We start from the raw sequence: 20674 nt of genomic DNA, 5'->3' as shown, positions 1-20674 counted from the left end.
TCCAAATTTACCAGAAGATCTGTCACCCACCCTCAGCCCTGGCCACCAGGGCAAGCAAGCACAGATGTTCCAGGGGCCAGGAGATACACTGCACATGTGAAACAGCCAAGGTGGGGCCCCCGACACACGCACACAGCAGCAGACGTGGGCCTGCACTAGCACATGTGCCGTGAGGATCACTGTAGCCTTCCTTCACTGGAGAACACGCAGAAACATGTGGGCTTGTTTTCTTTTCAATCTGTAGCATCTCTGATCTTTTTCAACCTCCTTGCCTGCTAGCGGCAGGTAAAAACCAACTACGCAGTTGGCCCCTTTGGAAATGCGGTGTGTGATTGTAAATTATGCAGCTTCTGTAGGTAATACTGTGGTCCCTGGGGGTAAGTAGCCAGTCTCCTCCTCTCCTTCCCCCACTTTCCTGCCCCTCTTTAGAGTTGGGTGGAAGATGGGGAGTGGACCAAGCACCCACAGCTGTGGAGTGAGGGAATCTTTTGGGTTTCCATTGGCCAGTCTGGGACCTTGTCGGAGCCTTCTTGAAGCCCAGCTGGTCCACCCCCTGCTCCTTGTTCTCCTCATATTCCCCAGCCCCTGAGAGAGGGGCTTTCTGCCAGGACACAGCAGGCCCATTTCCCTGTGACTACCATTCATTATTTCCCTCTTTCTTCCCTGACCCCACCCTATAAAGAACGATGGAAAGACTCACTTTCCCAACCTTTCTGTCAGTTAGAAGCAGGTCTCCTTTCTGGCCCATGAAGCAGAGGGGGCATCTACCTAAAGACTCTGGGGAAAGGCTTTACCCCTTGGTGAGAGAAGAGCTCCCTCTGGCTGTCCTGGATGGACTCTGCAGCCTGTCTTTGGATGCTGTGTAGTATGAGGGTGTGATGCAATGCTTCAGGCAGCCATTCTGTGATAATGAGGAAAAGTCACAGCACTGGAAACTTGTTATCCCTGAAATGTTGACTTGGCCCCAGCATCACCCATCCCCAGACTTCATGTTAAGTACATCTGAATATTCTTATGGATTAAACCAATGCAGGTTGAGTATTCTCTTCCTTGTCAGTGTTTTACCAAAGCCTGTGTCTTCCCTGTACCTTAAAGCAGTGAGCCTTCATCCCAGATACCATGGATGGGACAAATTCTCACCCAAGGTAAATGTCCTCATCCAGCCCTTCAGCCTGGGCTCTTCATCTATTAAAGGAATGTGGGCAATCCACTCTCTCCAGCACATCTAGTGTTTCAGTAACTTTTCATTGAACCATCCACCTGTCTCAGGCTCTCATGAGGAACCTCAGGCTCAGAATCAGGAGTGATCAGGAGCAAAGGGAGGTGCGTGTGAGGCGAAGTAAAAGACATTTCTTTAGTTTTCAAAGCAAACTCCACTACAAATGTCATCTCACTCTCATCTTCATCCCTGTTTTGTAAGCTGAGAAACATTTAATAATTCGCCCAAGTGAGCAGACACACAGATCAGACTGGCACATCAGATTCTTGTGAACTGGAGAGCCTCCTGAATCCAAGTTTTACTAATTTCAAAGATGCAATCAGAAGAAACCCAAGAATGGGGCCTGGGACATGACCTAGGCACACTCCTCCTTTCCCCAGGCATAGCACCGTGTGGGTGACACCACTTTCCAGGGGGCCGTGATGCATAGATTGGGGGTCCTTGACCCTAAGTACTCCTGCAGTCAGGGTTTCCAGCAGGAAAGTGCCTTCCTTCTGGCATATACACCAGACTGTGGAGCAGCGGCCAGGTGATAGGAGGCCAGGTGGGTCTCCTGCTTTCCTTCAGTTGCTCTGGACTCCTGCTCAGTGAGGAAGTGCATGGACGGAGGGCCAGTGCCTTCAACCACCACCCCCGCCCACTCCCACCATGTTACACAGAAAAAATCTGAGATCTGTGAGCCACGATGGCTGGACCACCTCCTCTAGCATCCACCTGCATGGATGTGTGATCTCGAGGCTCTATCATCTGGACACCAAGCCTCTCGGGCTCACCAGTGTGAGGAAGATAGAGTGGGGGACTCCTGCAGAGGCACCCCCACATGGCCCAGCCCCATGCTCGGGCAGGAAAGAGGATTCCACTTGGCTCCTGCCATACTGTCCTCCCCAAAAAGCACAAAATGCATAAGAATTCTGACCGTGGAGGCAGCTGAGAGCAGGCACCCAGACAGCACATTGGGCGGACCTGTCAGAACAGACGCAGGGTGCTCTGGGAAACCAGGTGCCCTGAGAAGGTGATCAAGCCCGTGCCCACCTGCGCTGTCCAGACTCTGCGGTCCGGGAGGTCCCAGTGGGTCCCAGTGTTCAGTGAGGCTGTGGAGGGAGGGAGGCAGGACCTGAGCTGTCATGTGTTTCCTGTGTTCATAGCCAGGATGGGGGAGACGAGGGAGGAGGTGGGGGGCAGAAGAGGGTGAGGTCCCCTGAGAGTGAAATATCTTCTCACCATTGTACAGGATTGTAGAGAAGTGACCATAACCCACAGGTCCCTCCCATCACGGTCCCCCATCCTCTGCCTCTCCCATCATGCACCCACCTGCACTGCCCGCCCCATTAAGGTGATTGGCTGGTCCCAGGGAGGGACATCTGGGTTTCTCGGGAGCCTGGGCCACTGCCCCACCCCACACCTTTTGCTGCAGCCAGGAGTCCACGGCCAGAGAAGCAGAGCTGACGGCAGGTCAATGGGCGCCTTTTCACAGCCAATGTGGAGGCCTTGAAGCATCCGGGGGTGGTGGGAAAAGTGCAGGCTGCTTGATAAAGTGCCTGAATGAAAACAGCCCTGCTGATAAGGCACGAGGAGCCTCTAACAGTTTGGGGACCTTCTCACAGGCACGCACACATGCATATGCGCACACACACAGGGACACACAGCTCTAAAAGGGTCTGTGCGCCTCCCACCCCCAGCCTTGGACACCAGCTGGGGACGAGCTCTCTTGCCCCTCAAACCCACCAGATTTCTGCCAGAGGAGGGAAGGCCACCTTACTATTTTCTACATCTGAACACGTCCCTTGTTAGTGGGAAGTTTTATGTTTTCTCTTTGTTTTTCGAGATAGGCCTTCAACTCGAGAACAGTACAATGGAGTGATGTGTCTGTGTAGTTTTCTTGGCTTTTGCACATGTGGAAACTCTGAGGCTAACTGGCCGGTTAGCACGGCTGAGTGACATCCTACGTGCTGCCTTTTCCTTCCATCCTGGAAGTTGCCAACTCGGGGAACTTTCTAGAACTTTCCATGTCCTTGAAGAGCTTCGGCATTACACAGAGAACAGAAGAGGGAGGAAGGAGACAGAGGTGGCCAGGAGGATAAAAGGGGGAATCAAAAGGAGAGAAACAGATCCAGCCAGTAATCAGTTCCCTGAGTGTTCTCCACAGCCCGGAACACAAAAAAAGATTCACTGAGTTGGGTGGAGAAGAAAAGGGGATGGGGGGAGATAGAGGCGACCTGGTGGAGGAAAAGGAGAGTCAAAAGGGGGAGAGAGCACCCAGGCCAGTGATCTCGCTCCCAAGTAAAAATGGGTACTGAAGGTTGGGTTCTAAGTTGATAACAAATACCAAAAAGCAAAGACGAAAAATCTTGAGTAGAGGTTAGATTCTCAAAAGTACAATATCACACACACACACAAGAAACAAAAAACAAAACAAAAAATAAACAAACAAGCAAAAAAAAAAAGGTCACAGAAATTATAAAATATATATATATATATATATGAAGTTTGCTTTAAAAATAGGGTCTTTTTTTTTGCAAGGTAATAGTAGGTTATAAAAATGGAAATTAAAGGAGTAGTGGGGACTTAAAAATTTTTTAAACTTGTTTTTTTTTTAATTTTTTAAATTTAAAAAATGATAATAGTAAAAATATATCTAAGACTTTTTCTGGAGCTGTTGCGGACAGTGTGGGGTCAGTTCATTTTCAGATAGTTCCTTGGTCCGTCTTGTACTTCTCAAGGTCTATAGGCCCTTTCTATGTACTCGGTGCTAATTACAGGGTTTTAATCCATTGCTCCTGTCACTTCCAAAGCGGTTCCCTCTGTTTGTTTTAGCTTCTGTTTGCTGGTCTCTTCAGTGTCTAATTTCCGCCCTGACACAAGGAGCACGGTGGTGGTCGCTTTTTATTTTTAGGTTCACTTGTTCAGTCCTACTTTGGGGAGGGAAAGTGAAGTTGCTCAGTTGTGTCCGACTCTTTGCAACCCCATGGACTGTAGCCTACCAGGCTCCTCCCTCCATGGGATTCTCCAGACAAGAATACTGGAGTGGGTTGCCATTGGTGATATCTTAGGTTAGGGCTTTTCGCCGGATCGCGATATAGCTTTCCCACAGTCTGGGTTGCTATCTCAAGCTAGTTCCCTCAGATTACCCTCAGGGCATTCAGGCCTGGTCCTTACCCTAAGCAGTGCAGCCTGCTCCTCCCTGTCCCTCCGCTGCTTGCTAGTGGGGGATGCGAGCGTCTGGGCTGCTGCTCCGCTGGGAGTTGCTGTTGGGCACGTAATCTGTGGGTTTTAATTATTTATTTATTTTTCCTCCTGGTTATTTTGCCTTCCGAGATTCCAAGGCTCACCACAGACCCGCCGGAGAGAGTGTTTCCTGGTGTTTGGAAACTTCTCTCTTTTTTAAGACTCCCTTCCCAGGATGGATCTCCGTCCCTACCTCTTTTGTCTCTCTCTTTCTCTTTTATATTTTGTCCTACCTCCTTTCAAAGACAATGGGCTGCCTTTCTGGGTGCCTGATGTCCTCCGCCAGCATTCAGAAGTTGTTCTGTGGAATTTGCTCAGCGTTCAAATGTTCTTTCGATGAATTTGTGGGGGAGAAAGTGGTCTCCCCGTCCTATTCCTCCACCGTATTAGGACCGCCCTCCTTGAAGAGCTTTGTATGAAAGTTTAGGAAGTCTCTCATGGGAGAGATTTGTGTTTGGTGGGGGGGAAGTTGGGGGTCTTCTGGTGGACAACTGGGGTGGGAGGGGGTCATCTATGTCAGTAGAATGGGTGACAGAGTATAACCCAGAAGCCCATGAGAGCACAGCTCTCCACACAGCCTGAGGGGCCTGGCAGGGAGGGCGGGGGTGCAAGTCCTCACCCCCGGGACTGGCTCTGTCCCCACCCTGGGAGTCCAGTAACACCTGAAGCCATGTGACACCCCCTCCCCATCCCTCATCAGCTCATGTTAGTGTCCCCATCAGCTTGGCTGCCAAGCAAAACACCACAGATGGGGTGGCATAAACAAACAGCAGACATTATTCTCAAAGTTCTAGAGACTGGAGATGCAAGGTCAAGGTGTGGGCAACGTTGATTTCTCCTGAGGGCTTCCTCCTTGTCATGTAGATGGCCGTCTTCACTCTTTGTCACCTGTGTGAGTCTGGGTCCCAATCTCCTCCTCGTTCTAGATGGACACCAGTCCTATTGGACCAAGGTCCACCCCACTGGCTTCATTTTAACTTAATTACCTTTCAAAGACTCCATCTCCAAATAAGATCAAATTATGAGGTCCTGGGGTAACCCCAGGACCGAATGGACTTCCAAATGTGATTTTAGGGGAGATAATTCAACCTAGAACAGTTGGTGTCTCTTGCAACCAAGGAATCCCAGTCAGCGCAGATCACCAAAGGGCAGGGATCATGACTGTTTGCTCTTGGCACTAGCCATTTCTGCTCCAGGTGGTAAGAAAACAAAAGGACATGAGCCTGATAACGTGTCAAGTACAGTGAGCAAACCCAGAGACAGTGAGGTGTGGGTGACACGCATATGATGTGTTGTTGTTGTTCAGTCATTAAGTCGTGTCCTACTCTCTGAGACCCTGTGGACTGTAACTTGCCAGGCTCCTCTGTCCATGTGGTTTCCCAGGCAAGAATCCTGGAGCGGGTTGCCATTTCCTTCTCCAGGGGAACTTCCCCACTCAGGGCTCAAACCTGCATCTCCTGCAGGCAGATTCTTTACCACTGAACCACCAGGGTGACCACAAATGACATAGGATGTACAGTGTGTTAAGAACAGTGAGGGAGTGGGTCACATGTGGGATGTGTTACATGACAAAGAGGATGCAACAGGAAGCATGTTATCACAGGTGGGACGGGACCCAGCCCATCAGAAGCCGACCACTCATCTCCAGGCTGACTGCTCCACCATCCCTGATCAAGCTCCCACTGGTGACCCTTGCGCTGGTCCAATTCAGGCCCCATGTGTCACCCCAGAAACACAGACTAACATCATGGCTGCTCTGTGGGTCACTGTGGGTGCAGCTGGGCCAGCACTGCTTGCCCAGAGTCTCTCCAATAGAGCCTGAGTGTGGTGGCCCTGCCCGTGTCCTGGTCCCTTGCTCAGACCCCAGTTCTGGTTCTTGTCACCGTGTACTGATGGGAAGTCCAAGAGAGGAACAGGACATCTCAGGACTCGGGATCCAGTCTTCCCACCCACTTGCACCCTATGCAAAGTGCAAACCTGCCACCTCTGCCCCTCACTTTTCGCCACATGCTGGAGACCGATTTACTAAAACGTATGGCTTAAACACCATAACTGGATCCGCGAGCCTTCCCACTCTGCGGCTGGCTGTGTGCATGGAAGTTATCACTGTCGCCAGATGATTGCCCTCGCAACAACAGGCTACTGTTCAGAATATGTTGAACTAAGGCTCAGACCAGGAACCAACTGCTGAGGCCAAGTTGCGGCTTCAGATCCTATTTGTAGGGTCACTGGGAAGGGTCCTGTTAGCTTAAGGAAACTCCCTCGCCTTTCTTTGTGTGTGTGGGCAGGGACAGCTTGTGGAAATACTCAGAGCTTGTGAGCCCGATAGGGATAATCACCCAAGAAGAGACACATCCCAGGCCAATCCCAGCACACGGACTTAATGGAAGGGATCAGTCACTGGTTTAAAGGTTCGAGAGGGCACATCATAGATCTACATAGAAAAAATAAATAGTATAATTTTAAAGGTATTTCTTAATTGTTCTCAGCTCTTAAGATTGCCCCTCGCTGGACATTTTGGGGTTAGCAAACTGATTAAATTAGGAAAAACCAGACATACTCACATATATATGTAGCATATATATGTGGTACAGTGAGGTTTGAAAATATTCACTCAGTCGTGTCCGGCTCTTTGCGGCCCCAAGGGCTGTAGCCTGCCAGGCTCCTCAGTCTACGGGAATTCTCCAGGCAAAAATATTAGAGTGGGTTGTCATTCCCTTCTCCAGGGAATCTTCCCAACCCTGGGATCAAGCCTGGGTCTCCTGCATTGTAGGCAGATTCTTTACCATCTGAGCCACCAGGAAAGCTTAGTAAACCTGTAAGTCGGGAACCTCTATGCTGAAGGCAAATATTGGTGGGACTTTCTGCATTTAATCTGATCTAGTACATCAGTGTGGCAAACTCAGAAGGGATGAGGGTTCACCTTATTTGGAGTTAATGGCTTCATGGGTGCTGGCAGAGGACAGGAGACTCTTGGCTCAGAGATAAAGACCTCACCACACTGCGTAGCAATGTGTAGCAATGTAAGCAACAGCACATTTGGTTCCCGGTCCCCACATCCTCCAGGAGTGACACAGATGAGCTCAGATGGACGTCAGCACACACGGAGTCGCATCACAGGGGAGGAAGCCTGACCTTTCCTGGAGCTCAAATGGAACTAGTGGCAAAGAACCTGGCTGCTAGTGCAGGAGACACAAGAGACACAGGTTCTATCCCTGGATTGGAAAGACCCCCTGGAGAAGGGAATGGAAACCCACTCCAGTATTCTTGCCTGGAAAATTCCATGGGCAGAGGAGCCTGGCGGACTTACAGTCCATGGGGCTGCAGAGTTGGACATGACTGAGCAAGTAAGCACACACGTATGCAAGCTTGCCTGCCCACTGCTCCAGAGGGAGATACCTTATAAATGTTCCAAGGTTGTTGCCACACCAACATCCTTGCAAAGACAGCCTGGAAGAAACGACAGTTTGGATCGCTCCCCTATTCATCTCACTGGGGAGGGGGTGGTTTCCACCCAAGGCTACAAGGATGGTGGGGCCCATGACACCTGACACTGGAAAGATGGGCCGATAGCCGCTTACCAGTCACATACTGCTCACCCCAGGAGGGGAGGCCATCCCGCCAGGCTGGGCCACGCGGGGGTTGCATAAGAAACAGGGTTAACAGCGGGGGCTGCAGGAGGAGCCGTGTGGTATCAAAAGGGTGGGGTGCCCACTCATTCCTGCAGGACGATGTGATTGGCTTGTTTGAGTAAGTCTGCAGGCTGGCAGGGAAGTGAAATCCGCTACTCGGGGACAAGCAGGAACTGTGCCCGGCCCCTTGATAAGAAGGTTGCTTGGCTAAGGGGCCCTCTCTGTGGGAGCCAAGTAGGGCAGAGAACTCGTGGTTAGGCCACTCGAGGCCTCTCAATTTCACCAGATGTCAGGGCAGCACTTCACATTCAATTATAATCTTAGGTCCTGTATCATCGGGAGAGTTAGTGCCTCATTCACAACACGTGGAAACATGAGAGACTCATAGGGGATTGTCTCCCGGCAACCAGAATACTGAGCATACCATTTTCACAACAGAAGGGGGAAAAAAACACTAAGGCACATTTCTGTAACATTTCATTTATAAAATAAAATATGATTATTTCTCTCCACTTTAAAAAATTTATCTCTAGAGTTGTAATAAAGTACAGGAATAAACTTTTTTTTTTTTCTTAAAAGACCAGAGAGTAAATATTTTAGGTTCCTGGGCCATACAGTCTCTGCCACAGGTAATCAACTCTGCAATTGCAGCTAGAAAGTGGCCACAGACAATGTGTGAATGAATGGGTATGACTGTGTTTTAATAGAGTTTTAGTTAAACACAGGCAATGAGCTCATGGGTCATCATTTGCCAACGCCTACTATATTATTTTTTTCCTTAATACGTGATAACCTAAATTATTTACGTATTTTTAAGTTTTAATACTACCCAGCTCCCACTCAGATACAAAAAGTATACCAAAAAGACATTTTGAAAGAATGTAAATCTTGGCTAAAGTCCTTCAAAGTAGTACAAGGAGGAATTCCATTGCACGATATATTGAAAAATGCTAATGTTTATGTCCATCCAATTATACCCCCAAATATACTTCATCAATGTCTCTAATTTCACTCCCTCCCAAACTCAGTACCAAATGCTCAATAGTTGGTTTGTTTATTTCTTTCTCCTCCCAAATTTGGCCACTTTGCTTTAAGTAAATAAATTAAGTCTTGGGCTTTGGCAGTGTCTGTGACTTACCCACTCTATTGATCAGCAGAGCCAAACTCCAGAAAATTGGAATGGTGGGGAAAGAAATTGCAGAAACACTGAATATGCAAATGTTGGTAATAAAATTTTTCTTTTTCTCCCAATGACAGTGTAAAAGTGAGATGTTATCTTAGTCAGCATCCTAGTGAGGGTTTACCAGGCATATGAGACGTTGGAGATCGTTTAATATACCCTCATTCTAGCTCTTGTTTCGCAGATGAGAAAACTAGTCCAGAGAGGAGAAGAGGCTTGCCTTACTTATTTGCATATACCCAGGTTTAAGTTTAATTTTAAGAATTTCAGGAGGAAATTTGGGTGATCCGTGATATTAGCTGGTGGATTCCTGCTCCTCATCTCCCGGGTGCATGACCCTCACTAAGTAGGTCTAGTTTGTGCAGATGCTGGGTTAGGTTCTGGGGTTTCAAAATGAAAGAGGCATAGGTCCAATTCTGTATGTCACCCTACACTTTCTGTGTGTTTGGGAAAACTAATTTTCCATATAGACTATAAAATGGGGCTGATCTTTTTAACTCTTCCTTTGTATTGTTGTAAGTATTAAATGAGATGTAGCATGTGAAATCATCAGAATATCACCTGGCACAAAATTAACCTGCCGGTTCAGCTATTACCTTCAATACAATGAATAAAGAAGCCAGAAAAGTAATACTCCATTTAAAATGAAGATGTGACTGTGTGGTGAATCTAGTGAGCTTGGGGGAGGGGTGAAGGGCACTTGCCTTCTCTCAGGGGAAGGAGGCCTTCCTGGATGGAGTGGCTCCTGAGTCTAGAGCTGAAGGATGGACAGGAGTTAGGAAGGCAAAGAGAAGAGGAAGAGTTTTGCAGAGAGATAGTGACATGAAGGCAAAGGGTCAGAGGTCAGGCTGTGCCAGGAGGACTAGATACTTACATTAGGAAGGAGACCTGACAAGAGAAGAGGGTGGGGGGTATGTGGGGTCCAGTTCATAAAGGGTCCTGCTTTTCATGCTCAGGAAACTCATGCTTGGGCTTTACCCTTCAGGCTGGAAGGTGTGAGGGGGCGGCCGAGGAGTGACATGTACTGACTGTCACTTTATAAAGCTGATCAAGGCAGCAGACTTACGTCTGCGTGGGGACAAAGCTCTGGATGAGCCATTAGTTAGTAGACAGTTGTACCAACCAAGGGAGATATCAGGAGACTAGACTGGGCTGCAAACACAAATGCTGACAGAGACCAACAGCTGCCATAGCTGAATAAATCCAGCCAGGTGGTCAGTGGCTACAGCAGACAGCAGAACTCATGCCCTGCATCAAGAGACCACCGCAGCTTCAGATTCCACACTTTTGGATTCCTTGGAGGATAGTTTGGCAAGTTACAGCTTCCTACAGCCTTTGTCTGTCTAAAATATTAAAAAAAATTTTTATATTGGGTATGTTTTGTTCAATTCGGCTATCACTCTAGAGCCACTCTAAATATATACATATATATATATACATTTTTAAAAAGTATTTTGCCTTTATTTTTGAAGGAATTTTCCATGAGTATAGAATTCTGACTTGACAAGGTTTTCTCTTTTAGCGCTTAAATATTTTATTGCCTTCCATATTGCATTGTTTCAGATGAGAGATCACTTGTAATTCTTAACATGCTCCCCTGAGGGCGGTGTGTCTTTGGTTGTTGTAAAACTTTTTCTTTTTCTACTTGTTTGTTTGACTTAGTTGCAGAATGCGAGATCTTCTTTTAAGATGCATCTTCAAGGAGTCTCGGTGACACTGTGGCTTAAGGTCAGCGTCCAGCCCCCAGCCTGAGCCCATGTGATGGGAGCACACTCACCCAACACAGCTTAGAGGTTGTTCTGTGCACACAGGTCCACACTCAGGTGGGTGCCGCTCACACTGTAGACACTGCATCTATCATAATGACTTCCCCACAGGTGGAAGTAGCTTGTCTTGAAGAAAATGTGCCCTTTTCTAAAAGCAAAAAGCTCCATGTGGATGGATGGTGCCCTGGGTGGGAGCCTGAGCAGCTCCACCTAAGATGGAGGCAGAAGGAGCTTCCCAGGGAGGATGCAGGACAGAGACCAAGGGACTGATGAGCCGTCTCTTTGGCATGGATCAGCCGGTTTCAGCAGGAATCCTGGAAGGGCCTGGATGGGACATTGGGAAATTGGGCCAAGAGGGAAGAAGCAGAGAGGAAAGTGGGGCTGAGAACCTGGAGGAGAAGAGAAGACTCAGAGTCCTGTGTCCTGGTGGTGCTGAATGGTGACAGACACACAGGAGGGAAAAGGTGACTTTTTCAGTTTGATAAGACAGAGCCCCAGGCCAGGGGGATAGGCAGGAGTCCAATCTGTAGGCTGGAGCTGGCAGAAGCCCTGAGCATGCAGGTCTGCTCTCCAGACTTGAAGACCCAGAGTTCCAGACTCCATGCATCTTCGGGTTCCTGACTGCTCGAGCCATGCTTGACAGATTGGTGGTTCCCAGAAGTGCCCCCGAGTTGGGGGATTCATGAGCGTCCTTGACCTCACCCTATCTCTCCTCTGCTCCCATGGAGTACCTTCCCCCCATTTCTCTTTTGTCTCTTTGGGTCCCATTTTCAGACCCCTTCCCCTGGAGCATCTTATGTTGGGCACAGGCTGGTTCACAGGTGCCATCTTTCAGAAAACAGACAATTCTCATGGAAGAAAAGAAACGGTGGCAGCAATGGTCAAGAACCTGCCTGCCCAAGCTGGAGACTTAAGAGACAGGTTTGATCCCTAGGTTGGGGAGATCCCCTGGAGGAGGACATGGCAACCCACTCCAGTATTCTTGCCTGGAGAATCCCATGGATAGAGGAGCCTGGTGAGCTACAGTCCGTAAGGTTGCAAAGAGTCAGACATGACTGAAGTGACTTAGCACGCATACAGGCTTTGCTGAAATGAACTTGTCACTTTTACACTCATCCGAGGCTGTTCATTTTACCCTGTCAGCCTCATCTCCATGGAGATCCATCCCTTCCCCAAGACAGAGACAAGGAGATACAGACCAGGGACCAGGAGCCCTGGAGGGGGGTCTCCTGCCATCCTCCTGTTCCTGGAGAAGGGGTCTGCTCTGTCTGCAGCTGGCTCATTTTCCCTGGTAGCCTTGGACCCAGGACTTAAAAATTCCTGTGGTGTTAGCTACATGCTCTATCAGGAGAAATCCCTAACTTCTCCCTTCCTGGGTGGAACCCTGTCAGTGCCCAGCGCCACACGTGCACGTGTGCTATCTTCCACGTCGGCATCCTGGCATGACCTGGCTCCCTGCCTGGGGCAGGGGGGTAGCCTGGCTGTGCTTGCGGAGAGCCGGTGCCCTGCTCTGTCACCCTTATCCCCCACCCCCTGCTGGCCAAGCTATCGCAACTCGTTTTCCTAACAAAGGGCTCAAATCGTTGGTGCCCCAGGCAGGCAGACAGGTTATCTTGCTTGCTGAGCAAACAGAGAGACGCTTATAAACACCCCTGGCAGCGGGGAGTGTGCGCTCTTCTGGTGGCCCTGGGGTGCGGAGGAACGTAGACATGGGACCCCGAGGCATCCGGCTCCTCGCTGCGCTTCTCCTGCTGGGTGTGTGCGCCCTGGCAGGGGCCCAGAAACCAGGTAAGCGGAGGTTCAGGTCCCTGAGGGGAAGAGGAGCATCCGAGCCAGCGAGCCTGGGAGGCTTCTAGAACCCAGAGGGTGGGGGTGGCGGGGTGTGAGGTCCTTGCCTCCTGCCTCCTGGGGAGGGGGGGGGGTCTTCATTTGTATTAGTTTCCCTGGAAGAGAAAAGGTGGATGATGGGGAAGCAGGTGGGAAGGTGTCCTAGGACTAGGGATGCCGGCCATGCAGCCGGCTCCTACATGCATCCACCCGCTTCCCACCATTCAGGGAGGACAGTGGGGGAGGAGGGTGAGATGTCCCAGGAAGACCCCCTTCGGGGTCAGTCAGAACAGCCTTGGGTGCGAGTGGGCCAGCTCGTGGAGGGGCTGGATGGGAGTCCCACCCAGGTCTCCCAGGGGCTCCCACTTGCTCACTTTCATCCTGACCTTGGCTTGAGTCCATCTGTTCATGCTCTTGCCAGAAGGATTTATTTTTAAACTAATAAAACACTTTCAGCCAAGCCCTGTCAGTTCCTCTGAAGGACGCCGTGTGGTTCAAACATGAGCGAGATAAGACGGCCTTTACAGGGCAGGAGCGGAGCTGATGGAGCATCCTGGATGCGCTGGCGGGCGGGGGCGCGTATGGGGGCTGGCTGACCTGGGCTTCTCTGCAGATGCCTGCCAGTGCTCGCGCCGGGAACCCAAGAATAGGGTGAACTGCGGCTTCCCAGGCATCAGCGGTGATGAGTGCTTCTCCAGAGGATGCTGCTTCGACTCCAGCGTTGTCGGGGTCCCCTGGTGTTTCAATCCCCTCCCGAAGCAAGGTAACGGGCAAGGTCCCCTCCTGAGCCCTGGCCAGCAGCCCAGGACCCGGCTTCCCCAGGCTCCCTAACCCCCCAGGCCAGCCCAAAGGGAAGAGAAAACGCTCTCTGCCCGCTGTGTCCACATTAGATCCCGAGGGTGAGCCCTTGTCCTTTTAGGGAGACTTCAGGGGATCCGGCTGCTTGGCTGTATTTGAAGGGAGAGCAAGTCTCAGGACCTGCTTGGTCAGGCTGTGGCTCCTGAACCAGCTTCTAAGGGACATGAAGGCATTAAAATCAGGATGTTATTAACATAACTGCGAACAGATCCCAAATGTTAAGAAATTAAGTTAAGGCTTCTATAGTCACCTTTTGAGAGTGAGTTTTGTATCTGTGCATATTATCAACTTAAAAAGTCACCTGTTTCAAGGCAGGCACACAAAGAGTTCTGTCTGCAAAGCAGACCCATTTGTGTGGAACTCAGTGCCCTGGGTCCCGTCCACACCCCTCAAGGAAGCTGGTCGGAGGCTCCCAGGCTCTGGGGGAAACGGAACTGACGGCAGGTAGTTGGTTTGTCTATCGCCAGGGCTCATCCAGTAGTGGAAGGATCCTTGGGTGTCAGTTCTCTGTGTATTAGTCACTCAGTCATGTCTAACTCTTTGCAACCCCATGGACTGTAGCCCACCAGGCTCCTCTGTCCTTGAGATCCTTCAGGCAAGAATACTGGAATGGGTTGCCATTCCCTTCTCCAGGGGATCTTCCTGGCCCAGGGATCAATCTCAGGTCTCCTGGATTGCAGGCAGATTCTTTACCACTTAGCCACCAGGGAAGCCACTCAATTCTTGGTCAAATGCTTTATAACTTTAAAGGGTCCTTCCAGGATGTAGTGTGGGCAACTCCATTTTATAGAGCCATGTCAAGTCCAGGGAGGTGAAGCAACTTTCCCTCTGACTTTGGGCATCAGGAAGAAGGGGTGGCCACCCGCCGGTGCCACATTTAGTCCAGGGGTGACAGTCCCAGGAGCCCCTGGTGCTATCCCGAACCTGTGAGACCAAGGTGCTCCCCTAGCAGGATGGGATGGATGTGTCTGGCTAACCAACCAGCCTAACCGCATCCCCTTGTTGTCCCCAAACCTGGCGTGCCCTGCAGAGTTGGAGGAGTGTGTCATGGAGGTCTCGGCCCGCAAGGACTGCGGCTACCCCGGCATCAGTCCTGAGGAGTGTGAGTCCCGGAAGTGCTGCTTCTCCGACACCATCCGCCACGTGCCCTGGTGCTTCTTCCCCATCTCCACGGAAGGTAACATCGGGTCCCCAGACACAGACAATCCTCAGGGGCAGTGGGAGCCGGGGTAGGGGAGGTCCTCGGCTGGCCAGGATGCCCGATGCCAGGCCCCCAGACCCCAGGGGTGGCCAGTTCAGGAAAAACTGTACTCCTGTGGGAGCTCGCCGTTATTGTGAACCACCTCAGAAGTCAGTTCAAGAATGTTCTCAACAATGACAGCTTTTTTAAAAAAATAAATAAACCAAGCCCTTGGGTCTTCCCACTGTGCCTTTTGCGATGGTTGTATAAAGCATCTCACCCTCAGCCGTGGCCCCAGGTCCCAGCACAGTTGGCTGGTGTCACTATTTTGGGTGCTTCCGAATGCCCTGCCCCACACTGGGCACCGTGGGTAGGACCCAGAGCAAGGCAGTTGTGGTCTCTTCTCTTGCGGACTCTGATGCTCTCTCCCGTGAGCACGGGTGACAGGTCCTGCCCCAATGCCAGTCCCGGGGGGGCCGTCTCCTTCCTGCTACCCCCTTAGTTACAGCACTTCCCTGACCCTGAGTTTGACAAGGATAGACCAGATGTTTCCAAAAGATGGGAAGAATGCATCAATCCTTTAAGGAAATCGGGATGTTCCAAAGAGCATGGCTTTTTCTTTAAGAAGTTTCCAAGTGATTTTTTGAGTGACCTAAGGGTCTACTTGGAAAACTACCAGTTATCTGAGGAGAATGGACCCCCAGAGGGCATCTGGCCCCAGGGGGCTGTGTCCCCGCAGGCAACTTCTTCTCCAGCAGGAATGGCTGGACTGAGCGCTGTAGTCCTGAAAACCCACAGAGCCTCTTAGGCCGGCTTCCAGGCTTCCTGGCGCTCTTACCAACTGTCTTGTGTTTAAATTTCTAGACTGTCATTATTAAGAGGCAGTGGCTTCAGAGAACCCTCCAGGCTCCTTGGATGCTCCGAAACAGAAGAATACTCACCATCTTACTGTTTCAGATTTTACGTTTCCCCAGTTCCTGGGTTTTCGTCATCTGCTTTCTATCCCTTTCAATGGCTTCACATATGATTTCTTCAAATAAAGAAAGTCCTTAAAATCTGCTAAATTCCGTGTTGGCTTCATTGACACAGAGGTGGCCAGAGCTTGTGAGCATGTGTGTTTGAGAGAGAAAGTTATTAAGAGTACATATACGCGTTGTGTGTAACTTTAATATTCTTTTATCTGCTATAAGAGCAAGAATTCTTCTAATAGGTTCAGGCTACTCTGACAGTGAAAAAGTATTGTATGTAAGGAACTTTGGAATCCATGATCCCTTTAAAACTCTCATACTCAATCACTGTATAAAAATTCAAAGACTTTACCCATAGAAACTGGCTTCTCTGGTGGCTCAGTGGTAAAGAATCCACCTGCAATGCAGGGGACACAGGTTCAATCCCTGAGTCGGAAATGGCAACCCACTGCAGTGTTCTTGCCTGGAGAATTCCATGGACAGAGGAGCCTGGCGGGCCACAGTCCATGGGGTCGCAAGAGTCGGACATGACTTAGCAACTAAACCACCACTACCACATCCGTAAACGCATGTTAGAAATTACATGCTACTCTTGGAGTAGCATTACAAAATTGCTTTTACAAATGCATCACTGAGTGCTTGCTTTTGAAATTCATGCAATTCACCCTAACATCGCTTCCAAAAGTGAGTGGGGGACTTGGGTTCCTGTGCATTCTCCCCTCGGGCTGGGAGTGAGCGGCCGCAACACTGTGCTGTAATTTGAAAGCTGTTCTAAAGAGGACGTTTGAAACTTTCATCAAGGCTTCTATGCGGCCTTTGGGAAAGTCGTGGCATGAAAGATATTTTGGGCACCTTGGTGAAGGGCTCCTGACATTCTTCAGCTCAGGGGTGGGGATGCAACATGGGTGGCCCCAGGCCAGACTCACTCTGGCCTGCCCCTCCTAGCTACCTCCTCCCCCAGCCTGGGCCCACAGTCACCCCAGAAACCCAGGGTCTCCCCTGTGTGACACTGGCTTTGCACAGCAAAGCGGAAATTCTAGAGTGTTTTTTCCAGGTAGAGGCTTGGCTCCACATCCCCTCTCAGGACTCCGATTTTGAGAAAAGGGCCCCGTTTGGCCTTAGGTCACTGTTGCGTCTTTATCTTGCTAAGACGCACACATAAGTCCCATAAAACAATGGCTCTGGCTGGAACGTGGGGTCTGAAACACTCACGACAAGCGGCTCAGTGGTTGTGAATTGATTTGCCACCAGGTGCCATGTCTTCTCAATCTGTCCTCGCGTGCAGTTTATGAGTCAACCTCCCCACCTCCCCACCGCAGAGCCAAGTCAAACCCCACCGTTGACGTATTGGGGAAAAGGTTTGACACATGAATTGTTCGTACCCGCACTCCCGGACCCGGAATTGGGTGTTTCTGTTCCTGGTGCCAGGCCATCTGGGGCTCAGGATCTGGTGGAGCCTCTGTCTCAGGCTCCTGTTCCCGGGCTGGTGCCCGTGTGTTAGTCCCTCAGTCGCGTCTGACTCTTTGCGACCCCATGGACTGTAGCCCACCAGGCTCCTCTGTCCGTGGGGTTTCCCAGGCAAGAATACTGGAGTGGGTTGCCATGCCCTCCTCCAGGGGATCTTCCCGACCCAGGGATCGAACCTGGATCTCCAGCATTACAGGCAGATTCTTTACCGTCTGAGCCGCCAGGGAAGCAGGTACAGGCGCCCTGATTCTTTCGCAGGAATCCTCTTCTCACGCCGCACCCGCAACCCCATCTCCTCTCACAGATTCTTTCTGACATACTGCCACCCTCATTTCCCAAAGGACTCCTCATGCCCTTCTGATAGCTGAGTGCAGATTTTAAGCAATTTCAGTGGCATTCTCTGGGCTTGGGGGTTCTTAGGCCGTTTTAATCTGTGTGACATATATCTATGACTCCTCTTGCTCCAACACCATTGACTACAGAGAACTGCCTGGAATCTCAGTGAGGTTCAGACCAGCCCTCGATCTCCTTCTGTAAGTGGCCCACCGGCCCGGGGGAGGGGGGTACCCTTGTTGTCCCTGGAGCAGCAGCTGGAGACATTCAAGGCTCCCTCATCCTTCACCCCGCCATCAGACAACCAACCTTTCGTTCTCCTCTGTTGTGCCTTCCTCCCTCCCTCTCCCCCTCTGCTCCCTCCAGAGGCACTCACTGCCCGGCTGGGCTCAGCTGGGAGGCTGCTGATGATGCAGAAGGGCGGGCTGCTTGCAGAGGGTCTGGTGGGGGATGGGACTCACTCCCACTGTCCTGGTCTCCGGGCTCTGGGGGTTCATCCAGGTCCTTGGCCGCCTGGTTCAGGGGATGAAGGTGCCTTGAGAGGCGGTCACAGGGGACCAGGGGAGAGGGGGCCAGGCAGGTCCTGGGAGAGGGACAAAAGGAGATGTCACAGAGCTTGTCACAGTGACCTTGGGGAGGCTGTCTTATCACTGAGGTTTTCATGTGTCCTGTTTGTCATTCGTGAGTGATGATTGCTTGTCCCCAGCAAGGTCGTGGTGGGGATTAGAAATAACGTGTGTGAGCTGCCTGGTACAGAGCCGCTCCCAGTAAATGCAGCTCCTCCCAGGACCGTCTGCTCCTCCTGTCCTGACACCTAGCGGGCCCCTCGGTGACCTCAGATCTAACAGTCCTTCCCCCCGCACTGCAGAGCAGCACAACCGAGTCCAGAGCGACCGTGCATCCTCAGAACGTGTATTTATGTGTTACGCTCATTACACGCTCACTATATACTGACCTTACATACAGTGGATTCCATTATTCAAGGCAGTTCTCTTCCGTGAAATCTTTGGCCCCAAATTAGCAAATCGTGAACAATCAGGATTGGGGAAAATGCAGAGCTGGGTGCCTTAGGGCCTGTTGGCCAGTTTCATCAACTGATCAGCGCGTGACCTTGCTTGATGTGTGTTTCTGTGTGAAGACACCTTAGTAGCATAAGTATGGCACTCACGAGGAAGCCAGGAGACAGCGGGAACCCTGGGTTGAGTGGGCCATGGTGGATCCTGGCTCCCTGGTCACGGAAGGCCGTGCGGGTGACCGGATCTGGTGTGGCGAGTGGGGCTGAGCCCTGAGTGGCTGCTTCAGGAGGATGGAAACGAGGTGACTGGTGATCGAGGATTTGGGGTTACATTCCAGCTGGTGTCAAAAATCTGCCCTCTGATGATTTCCCGGAACCACTGTGTTTTGAAACAAAATGCTAAGCAATTCTGGACAAGATTCTGGAGGGAAGGCTGTGATGGACATTACACAATGAGCATTTTCAGGGACCCTGTCATTTTCGCTTGTATTTGCCTCTCTCTCCTTTTCTCTCTCTCTCTTTTTTTTTCCCACAGTGGTGAAAGATATTTGTCAGTTTTCACAATCAATAGTCAGACAAAAAATAAAAGATAATTAAAGTTGCAAAAGGAAACTAAAATAAAGACAACTGACTTAATGTGTGTTGTTGTCTCACTAACACTGATCTCACCCCAGAGCCCCGAAACTCACACTTGTAGGAGGCTCCTCTGACGCCCATGCTTTCTCCGGAGGACATAGCTCAGTCTCTTGGGACATGAGACAGCACTCCCACTGTGCTTCGGTCATGGGAAAAGCAAAATCACCAGCTACAATATGAAAAACAAGGATGTGAAAAGGCCCTGAAAGGTCCCTGGTTTATAGGGTGAGCTGAAACCAGTGGGGGACTCTCAGGGTCTCCCTGCTGTGCGCAGGCTCGCAGAGCTGATGGCCGTAAAAGCCGGGCAGCACTGACCCTGGGGCTACACACAAGTTACAGCGAGCCAGCGAATCTGCAGAGAACCTGCAAATCATGAGGATCGGCTGTGTGTTCATAACAGTGATTATATATTCATTATATATATTTTGGAGATGGGACTCACACTCATAAACACCCCTAGATGCTGCTTTGGGGTTCAGGGGGCCAGCCTTTCTGCTGACAACCCCTTCTCCCTGCTTCTGCCTAAAGAAAAAGGAGGAGAGGCCACAGCCCAACCTGACCTCCACAGTGATCACCATGGTGACCTCCTCAGTGCCCTCCACAGGGCATCATGGAATTAGGAGGCTGCAGTAAGTTTACATACCAGATCTCCAATATTCATGTGTTGGCTCAGTGTAAAGAACCTGCCTGCCAATGCTAGAGACGCGAGTTCAATCCCTGGGTCAGGAAGATCCCCTGAAGAAGGAAATGGCAACCCACTCCAGTATTCTTGCCTGGAGAATCCCATGGACAGAGGAGCCTGGCGGGCTACAGTCCATGGGGTTGCAAAAGAGTCGGACATGACTTAGCGACTAAACAACATATACTAATATGAATGTATTGCACTTATGTTCTATAACAGCTTGTGTATCAAGGCTGCTTCCTAGCCATGTGACCTTGGGCAAGTGACTTAGGTGGTTGGTACCTAGTTTTACTCACGTGCAATCTGGGAGGTATTAATAGCACCTTTTTCGGTGGGCTTGTGAGGATTCTATGAGTTAAACCCTGAGATGTGGTTAGACCAGTGCGGGGCACATGGTGAGTGCTTCATGAAAGTGACTACTAGTTACTGTTGGATTCACATGAACCGACCCCCACAGTCCAGGCCCTGGGGGGGCAGAAGGGATCTCCCTTGTCTCAGGGCCAGGGCATCAGCCCCCCAAGGTCCCCCCTGCTGATACAGGAAGGCTAATCCCTGCCAGGTCCCCTCCCTGGGGAGACTTCTGTGGCTTTGGCTAAAGTGGTGGTCCAGGCGGGCAGCTGCCCCCACCGCAGGCTGCACCCCAACTGCTGGACCTTCAGGAACACCCTGAGGGTCTGCCTGCTGGC

The 20674-nt window shown here is 50.7% G+C and overlaps 1 protein-coding gene across 1 annotated transcript; it reads left to right on the top strand.

Moving 5' to 3' along the window:
- Positions 1–12652: 12652 nt before the first annotated feature.
- On the top strand, positions 12653–15951 carry TFF2 (trefoil factor 2). The gene is made up of 4 exons (XM_043474089.1): positions 12653–12810; positions 13463–13612; positions 14738–14884; positions 15752–15951. The coding sequence occupies exons 1-4, from the start codon at positions 12732–12734 to the stop codon at positions 15763–15765; spliced, it is 390 nt and encodes a 129-aa protein (XP_043330024.1). The 5' UTR covers positions 12653–12731; the 3' UTR covers positions 15766–15951.
- Positions 15952–20674: the final 4723 nt, after the last annotated feature.

The sequence above is a fragment of the Cervus canadensis genome, chromosome 7 (genome assembly GCF_019320065.1).
Source record: "Cervus canadensis isolate Bull #8, Minnesota chromosome 7, ASM1932006v1, whole genome shotgun sequence".
Taxonomy (NCBI): Eukaryota; Metazoa; Chordata; class Mammalia; order Artiodactyla; family Cervidae; genus Cervus; species Cervus canadensis.
This window is presented reverse-complemented; position numbering and strand designations above follow the sequence as displayed.